The 13,624-nt window shown below is 35.3% G+C and overlaps 1 protein-coding gene across 1 annotated transcript; it reads right to left on the reverse strand.

Annotated features, from left to right (window-relative positions):
• Positions 1-1,437: 1,437 nt before the first annotated feature.
• LOC116140515 (F-box protein At5g07610-like) lies at positions 1,438-3,328 on the reverse strand. The gene is made up of 2 exons (XM_031426142.1): positions 2,683-3,328; positions 1,438-2,072 (listed from the first exon to the last, which is right to left on the reverse strand). Exons 1-2 carry the CDS (start codon positions 3,326-3,328, stop codon positions 1,438-1,440), a joined length of 1,281 nt encoding a protein of 426 aa, XP_031282002.1.
• Between the last annotated feature and the right edge of the window lie 10,296 nt (positions 3,329-13,624).

Below are 13,624 nucleotides of genomic sequence, written 5' to 3' on the forward strand. Positions count from 1 at the left end.
ACTATGCGTATGGTACCTATATTATGCTTTAAATTAGTACTCTAGTTAGTAAAATCCGTTAGTACGCATAGCATTACTCAAAAACTTTACGTTTTTATTTAGGTACATTCCGGAAATAAGTTTAGTTTTTTAAGAATATTTTTATTTTTTAAGAGAGGGCCTACTTTAATAAATAAAAAATTTCTTTCAAAAATTCAGTAGGGGCAGCGGCCCCCACATGCCCCTTCTTCCCTTCAGAACGTGTTGTAGGAATCAAAGTACAAAACAATTTCTATGCTCTTGCATAAACTATTGATGGGATTTTTTTTATGCTAACTACTAACCTTAATTCCAAATAAAAGCAAACAAATAATAGAATAATATGTGATTTACCCTCCATATAGAGTTATGTCTACTTGTTATTACGAAATTTCACTTTTGAAGAAGAAAAAAATAATAGGAGTCTCTTAAGCCTCACAAATTCAATCACTAGTAGCACTTTTAACAAATTTTCGTTGGGATTTAACACCTTTTTATAGTGTTTAGGGTGATTCACAATTATCCTAATATGATACAAAGTTATTAGGAATTAAAAATCAAAATTTCCCAAAAAAGTGTGTTTGTTTCAGGAATTTTCTTTGTTACAGTGAAAAAATTTGCTGCAACAAATTAACTATTGAAATTCTATCACGAGCATCTTTATTATGACGAGCCATTTAATGAGAAATTCGCTATAGCAAATATGAGCGTAAGCATTAACATGATTTTGAATTGTAGAGAAACTCAAAAAAATTTAGGTTAACAGTATTGAATTGGGAACTACTTCAACCTTTTTTTGTTTTTTCTCATCACCATGAGTGTCTGAACTAGTTTGCGCGCACCTCGACAATCCCTTGAGACCTCTAGAACCGTCGACCGGGTAAAAACCCAATAACCACCCCTATTAGTACCTGTCTAGAGAAACTCAAATTTAGAAACTCATGGAATTTTTTTTGCTCTCTTACCATCAGGCCATCCACAGGTGGTTTACTTCAACATGTTTCTCTGTATCGCTTATCTTCAAAGATTGTCTCGGGGTCTTCTGTCATTCTATTATTCAACATTAAAATCAGTAATACTCTTCAATCCCTCTGCCTTTATAATTAAAGATTATTCTCTCAAGAGAAGTTCTACCTTCAATAAAATTAAGGTTGATAGGTTTTGTCAATGTATATTTTATATTAGGTTTATATTTTGCCCCTTCAAGATGACTAAAACAAAACTCTCCAGAAATCTTTTGGGAAACATATGCTTGATCTCACAACAACCAAGCAATTTTAGAGCAATCCCCTTTTTTATAATTGAACTATGAATTTATCAACCAAAATAAGTTGAATATAATTCAAACTGTAGATAACATTTATAAATACCACCATTACAACACCGTCATACCTTGAAATAATTTTAATAGAAACATTATCAAACACCTGCGAGACTCTCTGTGTATCGGAAAGCATCCGTCCATCCAAATGTGTATTCTAATACATTACGAAAACCAGTCCCGGTGCCAACAGTCGGAGGAGCAAAATCATAAATCTTCTTGAAAGTATAATCCTTGAAACTGAAATATATTGCTTTCTTTGGTACATGCAACACCATGTACGAGTCCTCATCATTCTCTTCCCTTACAACACATAGTACTGCATACTGATGAGAATTACTTTTAGCCATCTCAGGATATGCGTTGACAACCTCTCCAAGATCAACATGATACTTTACAAAACACCTGGAGTAATCTCTCGGCATCTCATAAACATTAAAAATAGTACATGGATTATAAACCTCAATCAGATGCAAATGACCCCGAGACTCTCCAAAGTAGTAGCATTTCCTCAAAAAAGTTCCCTTAAGAAGAGGAGGCATTGGCAATTCATGTATGGTCTCTTCATCAACGGTGAAATATAAACAAGCAACAAGGCAAGTAAACCAATGAAGGGCACCGTTCCAAAACACGCCTTCTTTAAATTTCATATAAGATAGTGCACGGACAGTACCACCAGATAGTCTCCAGGGTCCATTTGTTTCTGATGAACAAATCTTGTTATAACCTAAGCCTAATAAGCAAATTCGCAACACAAACAACACACACAAGGTTAAAGATCAAGAGAATCACACACAACAACACAAGGCACAATTTTACCGTGGTTCGTCTATCCAATCTTGGATAGACTACATCCACGTTGAGCTCCGAAATATGGAAGCCCACAGCACTAATGAGATCGACAACAATTACAAGAAGAACACGATTACAAATCTGCCTTAAACAGACTAACACCCACCACGGCCTAATCACTCAAGAACCTCTCAATAATCTGCAAGAAACAGAGGACAAATACCAGCCTCTGGAAGGAAACGCAACCCTCTCTCACTCAACCCAGATTAACCCAGAAAGATTCAGCAACAGACCTAGCCCCAAGTGTTTATCCCTCTTTTGCAAACCCTAATACACCGATTAACAAAAACACGCGTTCTTTTTCTGTATCACTGTTGCTCTTCTTTATATACGGTTGCATCAGCAATTCTCAGCCCTTGGATCTGTCTTGATCTGATGGCAAAAAGTTGGTAGTGGTCTCAAACAAAACGACCCCGTTTTGTCTTGAATATACTTAAGTGAAACGACTCCGTTTTTGGCTTCACAATACTTTCAAATCTCCATTTGATAACCGCCCTCATCAGAAGAATCACAATTTCTGATACAAATGACTTTGTAATGAGGAGACTTTAAAGGATCAAACGCCAAGTTAATACCAAAAATGGTAGGAGAACCTCCATAATCGTCAGGAGGACTTTCAATGATGTGAGGAAGTTTAGTGCGTTGCTTGGTAATGGGATTGAAAATGAAACACTGGTGCATCGGCTTGCGCCAATCAACATTGCCACATAACAAGAGACCATTACAAGAATGCAGGATTACGGTCCCTAATGAAAAAGTGAGATTCTTGAAGACCCCTAGAGAGGGATCGGAATTAAGATTAATCAACTCATATTTAGTCGACCCATGTTTAGTAACTTTACGTCGATCTCTTTTGCGACGCGGGCGATATTTTGAAAGCACAATGATGGCAGAGACGGGTCTAGTAACAAGGTTTCGCCGGAGGCAAAAATCGGGGTTGGAGATGAGGGAAAGCCACTGTTTAGATACAGTCTTAAATTTGAACAACGATTTGATAGGGAGGTAAGCAAGTAATTCAATTAGAAGGTCATCAATATGAGCGATTTTTTCGGCTGATGACACGAATAGGGGTTGGTGAGAAGAAGAGGAGGCGACAGATTTACAAGAGTCAGCTAGGGCTCTATCTATGGTGAGCATGGTTGGACATATGGTAAGAAAACTACAATAAATCCATTGGGGTAATAAATCGAACACTTAGAAGGTGGAAACAACACAAGAAAGCTAAAAAAGAAGCTAACAAACAAGGAGATAATAAGAAACAAAACAATGAAAATACAAAGGTTTGTAGTTCAGCAGGAAATATAACTAGATCTATAGGTGTTGATACATTGGCTTCATGGAAAGAGGCAAAAAAGAGAGATGAGACGAGTCAGTCTCATACTCAATGTAATTCTACCATGAAAAATGCTATATCCACCGAAAAATTGCATCGAAACACGTGGAGGCAGCCACGTTGGATGATTGAATACTGACATAAATGGACGGCCGTCCAATGTTTTTGGACAGCCATCCATACATCTCAGACTGTCGTTCATAGTAGAATGGATGACCGTCTATAAAAAGTTGTGTTGTTTTAAAAAAAAAAAACAATGGACGCCCGTCCAAATTTGTTGGACGGGCGTCCATATAATATGGATGACCGTCCATAAAGATGGACACCAGTCCATCATAGTTTAGATGGTCGTCCATCATATAGGGACGGCTGTTCCTAAATGATGGATGCCCATCCCTATATTTGTGAATTTTTTTTTTATAAAAATACTTTTAAAATATAACGGAACGGCAGTCCATCTGTTGTGGACGGCTGTCCATCTTTTAGGGATGGCCGTCCATACTAGATGGACTGCCGTCCCTAGTTTGTGAAATTTTAATTATTTAAATTTTTTTTTAAATATAATGTAAATATGGACGGCAGTCCATGTACTTTGGACTGGCGTCCATGTAGTTTGGACGGGACGGCCGTCCAAAGTACATGGTATTTGTTGAAATTTTTTTTTTGTTAATTAATATTAATGAATGGCTTGTCTAATACGCTTTTTTTTAAGTGCCAATTTTTTTTTCTTCTTTTCTCCTTTGTCTCCGTCATTTGTTTTTCTTTTGTTCTTCGTCTGCGCCATTTGGTTTTCTTAGCTTCTCTTTCGTTGCGTGTTGTGATTCCTTGATTCAACGTCGGTTGCTTCCTCAACAGCCAAGCACGAGCAGCAATATCTCGTTTTATAGAGATAACCCAGAAACAAAAATAGATATCAAACCTGTTAAAGCTCAGATTTTTTGTTAAGGTAAAGAATTTTTGACTTATTTTATATATTCATTTAGTTTCCTATTCTATTTTGGATTGAATATATGTTTGATAGATAATATTTGTTGGTGACAGTTGTGAACTAGATTCGTGAACACAAAAACTGGTATTAGTTGTGCATGAAATAACTGAATATGGAAGAGTCCAGTTTGCCTCGTTTCAATGATGTTGAGGTAAATTGTGTTCGAAACTTTTTTAAATATGGTGTATTGTTTTGTTTATTATGATGTGTTCACATTCTAATTTTCTTTATTATAAAACCATTGAATCAGGAAAATGAATGTAATGAATTAGAAGATACGGGATGTGCAAAGGAAGAAGTGGAACCTCATATTGGAATGGTGTTTGATTCAGTTGATAGTTTGGTGAAGTATTACAGAAGGTATGAGAATAAAATGGGTTTTGAAGCAATGATACGTACGTCAAAGAAAGGAGATGATGGGGAGATGAGATACATGACAGTGGCGTGTTTTTGTTCTGGGAAGGAGAGAAGTAAATGTAGAAATACCTTGAAAAAACAACCTGTTGCAAAAACAGATTGTAAGAGTCGAATTAGTTTAGCTTTGAATGATGAATACAAATGGGAAATTAAATCAATTGTGCTTGAACATAACCATGATCTTACAAGTCCGACGAAAAGAAGATATTTCAAGGTAAACCGAATGATACAACCTTTTGTGAAAAAGGAGGCTTGAAGTTAATGATCAGGCTGGGATTAGACTTCGTAAAAATTTTCAGTCATGTTCAGTTGAGGCAAGAGGTGTAGAGAATTTGACATTTCTACAAAAAGATTGTAGGAATTACATTGAAAAAGTTAGAAGGCTACGACTTAGAGTTGGAGATGATTCGAAAGTACTAGAGTATTTTATGAAAATGCAAAAGGAGAATTCAAATTTCTGGTACATGATTGATGTAGATGAAGAGAGTCGATTAAAGAATGTGCTATGGGTTGATGTTAGATGTAGGGCCGCATATAAAAATTTCGGTGATGTTATGACCTTCAACACAACGTATCTGACGAACAAGTATAATATGCCATTTGTGGCTTTTGTGGGGGTTGATCATCATGGACATTCGACATTGTTAGGTTGTGGGTTAATTTCACATGAGGACATGATGACATTTGTATGGCTATTTCGTTCTTGGCTTGAATGCATGGATGTTGCTCCTAATGGAATTATCACTGATCAAGATAAGGCCATGCAAAATGCAATTGAGATTGTTTTCCCTGGTACAAGACATAGGTGGTGTTTGTGGCATATAATGAAGAAACTGTCTGAGAAGTTAAGAGGGTATAACGAATATGAAACTATAAAGTTTACGTTACAAAATATTGTGTATGATTCGTTGACATGTGAATAGTTCGAAGAACGGTGGAACAAATTCATTGATGTGTATAACCTTCATGAGAATGAATGGTTATCTGGATTGTATAAAGAAAGAGTACGTTGGGTGCCTGCATTTGTTAAAGATACTTTCTGGGCAGGTATGTCTACTATCCAATGTAGTGAAAGTATGCATGCATTTTTCGATGGATATGTAAATTCCAAAACAACATTGAAACAATTTGTGGAACAATATGATAATGCATTGCAAGATAAAGTGGAAAAGGAGAGGGAGGCTGATTTTAGATCTTTCAAGTCTTGGATACCATGCATAACTAATTACCCCATTGAGAAACAATTTCAAAATGCATACACAACTGCAAAATTTAAAGAGTTTCAAGAAGAGATTGCGGGGAAGATTTATTGTGAATTATCTTTTCTGAAAAATTCTGATTCGTTTGAGGAGTATCAAGTTTTAGAAGATGTTTGGTTTGGAGATAGTAATCAGCGTGTTCCCTTTCTGGTATACTTTGAAGAAATTTCATGTGATATTCGCTACAATTGTCATTTGTTTGAGTTCAAAGGGATTTTATGCAGACATGCCATTATTGTGTTGATTCATAAAAGGGTTTCACACATTCCAGATAAGTACATTCTACGGCGTTGGAGGAAAAATAGCAAAAGATGTCATACGAAAATCAAGGTAAGTTATAATAGGTGGAGCACAAACGTTGAAGGACAGCGTTTTGAGAAGTTGTCTAATCTAATGCTGACAGTAGCTGATATGGCATCAAACAATGAGGAAGAGTATAACATGTTGATGGAATTGATGACTGGAGTGAAAAATAAGTAGGAGCAGAAGGAAAGTGAGGGAGGGTTTGGTAGTAAAGAGGGGGAGAATCCTCCGAAAGAGGGGAATAGTCTAATTAATAGTCCACGGGTAGCTTGCAGCAAAGGTCGTCCTCCATGCAAAAGAAAGCAATCGAAGGTTGATGAAATTGTAAGTAGGGTTAAAAATAAAAAATTGCGAAAACAAAGACTTGGTATGAGTTATACACCCATTCTGACATGATATTTGTTTTTTAAACACTATTTACTTATTTGAAGTTTATTATAATATTTACTTGATTATTAATATGTTATGCTACTTTATAGGGAAAGAATCATCAGCAGACCAAGACAACATTGCTGAAAGTGTACCGGGAACTCAAGTGTTGTCAAATGATATTATTGCTACTCAAGTATGTGCTATGTATGTTGTATAATTGTAAAAACCTTAAGTTTTCTATAACATGTGCTAAATTGTGGTTATTAAACATTGACAGTTGTCCACTGGTCTGGTTCAGAATCTTGTAGCAAATAGTAATTTATGTCTTGGACAGGAGGATGTAAATGATGAACATGTTTCGTTGGGAGAGATTTGATATCATTAACCGGTTGGAGCATTGTTGCATTTGTATTCGGTAGAAATTATTCGTGTTGTGGTTAATTTCTGACGAATGCAGTTGACCTATATGCTGAATCAGTTGTTTTGTTTTTATTATTTTTGTTGCTGGTTGGGTAAGAGTATACTATTGGTTGTAGGGTGTTGAATTCATAATAATAATAGAAATGTATATATTATCCTTATTCTGAATGTCTTCTTTATATTATCGTCACATTTCATTTCAGATTATTCTACATTTCATTTCAGATTTAGGGTGTTGATATGTCTTTTGGTATCAGTTGTTTTGTTTTTATTATTTCTGTTGCTGGTTGGGTAAGAGTACACTGTTGGTTGTAGGGTGTTGAATTCATAATAATAACGTAAATGTTTATATTATCCTTATTCTGAATGTTTTCAGTATATATTATCGTCACATTTCATTGCAGATTATTCTACATTTCATTTTAGATTATACTGTGGCAAATATAATCTTCGTACATAACATTTATACTAAGAATTAACATTCATATGATATTGGAGAAGTTCAGCTAATTGAGAACATATTGTGAAATCAAACTTTATTAATTAACATATATCCGTACATACAGTTTAGTATTTGAACTACACATAATTACAATTAACATTCATAGTTCGTTCCCTAATTAACTACACAGATGTTGAGAAGGTGGAGGTTGTTCAGTAGTTCTTCATCCTAGTGTAGGGGGTGGAGGCTAACTGGAGGAGGACGAGCCTGGTGACAATTTCTTCATCATGTTGGATATTTCTGTCATGCGTTCCCCAAGGATGTCAACCGTTTCTTTTATTCTTGATGCGAATGAGTTGAAATCACTTTGCAACTGATCATGTTGTTCCTGTATTTTCCTCTCAATACGTGAAAAACTATCTTCTTGAAACCTTTCGATCCGATTAATTCTGCTTACTGTTTCGTCTAAGGTATCAGAAGACATTTCTTCTACATTCTGAGAAGATCTAGGTCCCATACTCGTTCTTTTTCTTTTCCGCACATAGACTCGTCCTTCATTTTCCCCTTTTGGAACAGGGACACCTTCCTGCATCGTTGCCTCTTCCTCCATTTCATCCCTAATCAGCAACCATTCTCCTGACACATTCTTTTTAATCAAAACCATTTTAGACAATGTGACATCCCCCAACAAATTATTTGCAGAAAATGTTATCTTATTGGCTTCATCTGAAGGGGTGATCTGAAAACCCAACTTCTGACATATTAGTGTAACAACCATCCCCCAATAAATGTCACATTTTTCTGCTTTAATCTCTCCCAACTTTTTAATCAATAACTTAGCTGAATTTACTTGCTTCCCTGTTACTGCTGCTTCCATCAACAATAAATCCTTCACTGTCACATTTCCATTTGTCTCTTTCCTGCCATTAAATGTGAATGTCAAAAATCTGTGAAAAACTCTCATGGCAAGATTTCTTAACTTCGTAGATTTACACTATGTGGATGATAAACCCCTATTCCAGAAACATCCGTCCAAGCTTATTTGGAATCCCACGTTCTGGGTAGGCTATCCAAACCTTCAAAATCAATTCCTATCCAGTTTGCTAAGTCCTGTGGCCTCACTACACAATTCTGATTCTTTAATCTAAAAAACATTGTATATGGCGGTAAATCATCAGTACTTGTCTCCACAACTTCCAAACTACTAAAAAACTCGTAAATCAAATGCTTATATTCGTCATATCTAATACTCGCCAACTGCTCCCATTTCAAATTACGGATCCAACCATTAATCTCATCACTTAAACCCAAACTAGTTATAAATCCTAAATCCAAACTTCTTCTATGACAAGTATCTCTTTTCGCCATCTCTTTGTATTGCTTTTTATGTTGCATGTCTCGAAATTGGACTCCAGATGACGATGAGCCTCCACCCTAAGTGGTTGTGTTTTTTGCTCTTACCATTTTCTGCTTTCTTCTAAAACCCTGAAAAAAACATATCCATAAGTAATGTATAGCAAGATTATTACCGTGACTATATCCAAATGCAGTTCCTTGAGGCATGCCAAATGCAGCATTAGGATAACATTAAGGAAGCTTAGATACATAGTGAGATAGAACTAAAACATAACATTAAGTAATTGTATCGTTTGAACTCTTTGTCAAACCATCAAAGAAGATCGACTCACAAGTCACAAAAACCATCAGCAACAGAAAGAATATTTCTCAAATCTCAAGATTAATTGGCACTAAATCACTTATATCATTTAAAATGTGTGGCAAATGGTCAAATAATTTCTGCTTTACAAGATACTTCCTGTGGTATTAATTAACATTTGGAAACAGTGAATGAAAATATTGTAAGCACTAAGGTTTAAACCGATTCAAATCCAAGATTAGGTCAGCCTGTAATGTGAATCCAAGATTAGGTCAGCCTGTAATTTAAAAATGGAGTACATATTGTAAACTAACAGCAATAGAGGCCAAAAATACCACACTGGTTTCAAAATCGCAATGTCTATATCCACACAGTGAATGTAGTTTTCTAACTTTACAGTCACTTTCCCACTTTGGTCTAAACAAAGCATATAAAATAAAAATGTCAGAGAACTAATCTCAACACCAAGTTTTAAATTACACAATAAAAAAAAGATCGTCAAAAAACTATTCAGGCGGATGATTCATAAATTTGCAAGCTGAAAACTTCTTTCTCCATCAAGACAAGGCTACAACTTCTATGAAAGCATCAAATTTCAAATCCCTCATTCGATAACATAGATAAATAGCTGAAAGTGAACTGAATACGACACAATCAATTATCATGCTGCTTAAATTTCACACTCTACTAGCAGGTTTCACCATACCCTATGATCAGTAACTTTAAACTTACGTAGCAATAATCCCAAGTCATGCTACAATACAAGAATAGAATTTCCTAAAATCTCACAGCAATAAACTACTACAATTTTAAAGAATAGTCATTTTTTGTTGCTGAACCTTTCCTCCCAATAAAAACAAAGTCTCTTTGATGACAATATCCATACAAGTTTAGAACCAGCCCAATTTGGTTTAGAACACTGTCACTTCATTAAACTTCCTAGAATTTGTGTTGATAACTAAGCTCAATATGTCAAGCAAAATGTAGATTTTAAAACAATCGACAAGAAAACTGAGTCTGGTCAGGTACTACTAAAACCAACTCTGCCTGGATATACACATACACAAGCCTTAATATTGAGTCTGGTCAAGTACTGCTGAAACCAGTAAATATGAAAAATAAAAGTGATAAAAAGTATTTCCCCAATGCTATTACACATTTGACATTTGTAGCAATGGTGAAGAGCTAAAAAATCAAAGACAAAATGGTTAAATCTGATAGCCAACATCTTGGCAAACAAAGAAGACTTAATTATATAAGGCAGGAACTGCGCAACCCCTATCATCTAACCTTGTCCATTGGACACACTAATTTTTGCCTAGCAATGCAATGGTTGACTACAAATTTCAGACATAATCAACAGAGAACAACACAACCAACAAAAATGTTATCTTTTTCCATGCCAAAAACACCCAAAACAGAGCACTTCTATTTGTCAATCACACAAACCAGTCCCACCAAATTGAATGGATTTCTCTTTATCAACTCAACTCCATTCAACACAAATGTAAATCCAACACATTTATCCAACATAAAAAAAAAAATTAAAAAAAAAAAATTGAAAAACGAAAGTGTCTAATTACCGCGGCTGATTTTTTTTTTGAGATGAAGAAGACAAGCTGATGAGATGAAGAAGACGAGCAGACCAGAGCGCAGATGGAAGAAGAAGAAGAAGGCCGCTGCCGATTTTTTTTTTTAAACACTTTCCCCAAAAGTTTTTAACCTAAACGTATTTTCAATTTTAATTCAAATTTTTGTTTTTAATTAGAGTAGGGACGCCCGTCCAAAACTAAAGGACGGCCGTCCATTCCTCACGGACGGGCGTCCCTTAAGTGTGGACGGCCATACTTAAGGGCGTCCATACTTAAGGGACGCCCGTCCATAATTTATGGACAGGTGTCCAAATATTTTTTGTTTTTATTTTTAAACCAAATTATGGACGGGCGTCAATTCTATACAGACATCCGTCCACACATTACGTTGTCAACGGGCGTCCCAAATTTTTTTAAAATTTTATATTTTAAAAAAAGGACGGGCGTCCCTTATTTGCGGACGCCCTTCCAAAATTAAGGGATAGGCTCCCATTAACATATGAACGCCCATCCAATATGTATGGACGGCCATTCATAACCTATGAACGGCTGTCCCTAATTTTTTTTAATATTTTTTATTTTATTTATTAATGGACGAGTGTTCGTCCGTGGTAAATAGACGGTCGTTCATTAGAAAAAATTTATTAACGTAAAACGCGTTAAATGGTCTGAGTCAGCAGACACGTAAGCTGGTACAAAATTTCTGTGTAAAAACACCAGTGTCTGTAGCATTGTTGTTCAACCATGTCAGAGAAATCCTATATTTTTATCCACACATATCTTCTCTCCACTGTGAATGGATAACAAAAGACGAGCATTTATGCTTTACATAGGTGCTGTATCCCGAATAAAGCAGAGTTTATTACTAACTTGGGATCCCCTATAAATTATTTTTCGTTAGGGTTTTATTGTTTATTTTAACGGAATAGGTGTAAATGTATTTGGTTAAATGAGGGGCTCACTGACAGAATAGTGACTAAAAGGAGTAAATTGTCATTTCATGATATTCTCAGAGGTAGTTGTAATAAACTCAATAAAGAAATGGAAATTTCCATCGAAAATCTTAATCTCATTCTTCTTTTTTCTTTTTGGGTTAATTATGAAAATTATTTTTTTAGAGTAATGCTATGCTTACTCACGAACTTACTAACCACTTCACTCACCTTTGTTAAACTTACATATGGTACCCGTACTATGCTTTATATTTACAAAGGTTAGTAAATTCGTGAGTAAGCATAACATTAGTGATTTTTTTTATGGACTCCGTTGCTACTGCTGCTGCTGTATTAGTGGATTTGTTATCGCAGCTCTTAATGGTAGGATATGATTTTTTAAAGAGAAGAAGAGTTATGGTTTTATAATAGTTTCAGGGTTTTAGAAGACTAATTGAGATGTTCATAAGTTAATCCGAACACTTTAATTAAAAAAAAAAAAAAAAAAAAAGAGGTTATGGTTTTAGCTTTTAAAGATTTAAACTTCAGTTTTTGTTTTGTGATTCCATGCAATAGAAAAATGTCAAGGCCGTGGCATCCATCTTCAACTGTATAAAAGATTGAAGAGAACAAGAAGAATGTATTTTGGTGACGGTAGGAAAACAGTAATGCAGTGCAGGTAAAACACAAGTTTAGTAGAGTTTTAAAAGGAGAATAGGTTTTACTAAAATAAAAAAGCGATGGAGTGTAGGTAATTTCGGAATAAAATAGAGTGCATTAATATATTAATTTTCAAATGGATCTCTTGTAACAATCTTGACTCTCGTATAGGCTGGGTTCTGAAACCATGAATAAGACTTTAATTTTACTAGAATTAACATATTTTAATATTATTTTGAAAGACACTTGATAGCGGGGTGACATTGCTTTCTTTCATATAATATTACCAGTGTCAATTAGTTTTGAATTGTCACAAACTGTGTCTGTTGTTTTTAGTTTAAGCCTTAAATTTTGAAATAGCTTCATCCACTGTTAGGCTCTTACTTCTTCTTCAAGTTTTGGATGGTGCTTCATGTTCTACGACTATCAGCGATGAAAGGCAGTTTAGTGCGTTGCTCGGTAATGGGATTAAAAATGAAACAGGGGCTGCAGTTGTACTTGTGCCAATTAAAACAATAGACCATTACAAGATTGCAGGACAATGTTCCCCGATGGAAAAGTGAGACTCTTGAAAGTGTGTATATTGTTTTCACAGTGTTTGCAGGGTATGCTTTCTGAGCATGTCAAACTCAAAAGTCAAAAGTACTAAAGCTAAAATAAATTAAGCAGCAAATTAGCCGTTGACTACCTTTGGTACCTACAGCCAGAGCTCTAAGGGATTGAAGCAGTTTATAATATATTACATATAATGCTTATAAGAAATACAAGTACAAAATATGTCCATACCTAGAGGCTTTAGAAACTCTACACAGTCAGTGCTTACAATACACAAATACGACTATATTACAGCTAAAAACTACGATAATCAAGCCACTCTGAAAGTAGCCTCTTGAGGTCTCAGGGATCTGGCCTTGTGTCACTCTTGAGTCTGATGCATAACCTTTTCCAAAAGTTTATTTAGAGTACTTTGCGAAGTCAAAGCAAGATATCTGGAGCCAACTGCAAACAATAAAGGAGGAGTTCCTAGTAGAAGCACAGACAGAGCATAAACAAAAACA

The sequence above is a fragment of the Pistacia vera genome, unplaced genomic scaffold (assembly GCF_008641045.1).
Source record: "Pistacia vera cultivar Batoury unplaced genomic scaffold, PisVer_v2 Contig373, whole genome shotgun sequence".
Taxonomy (NCBI): Eukaryota; Viridiplantae; Streptophyta; class Magnoliopsida; order Sapindales; family Anacardiaceae; genus Pistacia; species Pistacia vera.

Excerpts from the sequence above, each read along its gene's own strand:
- LOC116140515 (XM_031426142.1), bottom strand. The coding sequence starts at position 3,328 with ATGCTCACCATAGATAGAGCCCTAGCTGACTCTTGTAAATCTGTCGCC. Across the intron at positions 2,073-2,682 it reads TGATTCTTCTGATGAGGGCG|GCTTAGGTTATAACAAGATT; the intron begins GTTATCAAATGG and ends TTTGCTTATTAG.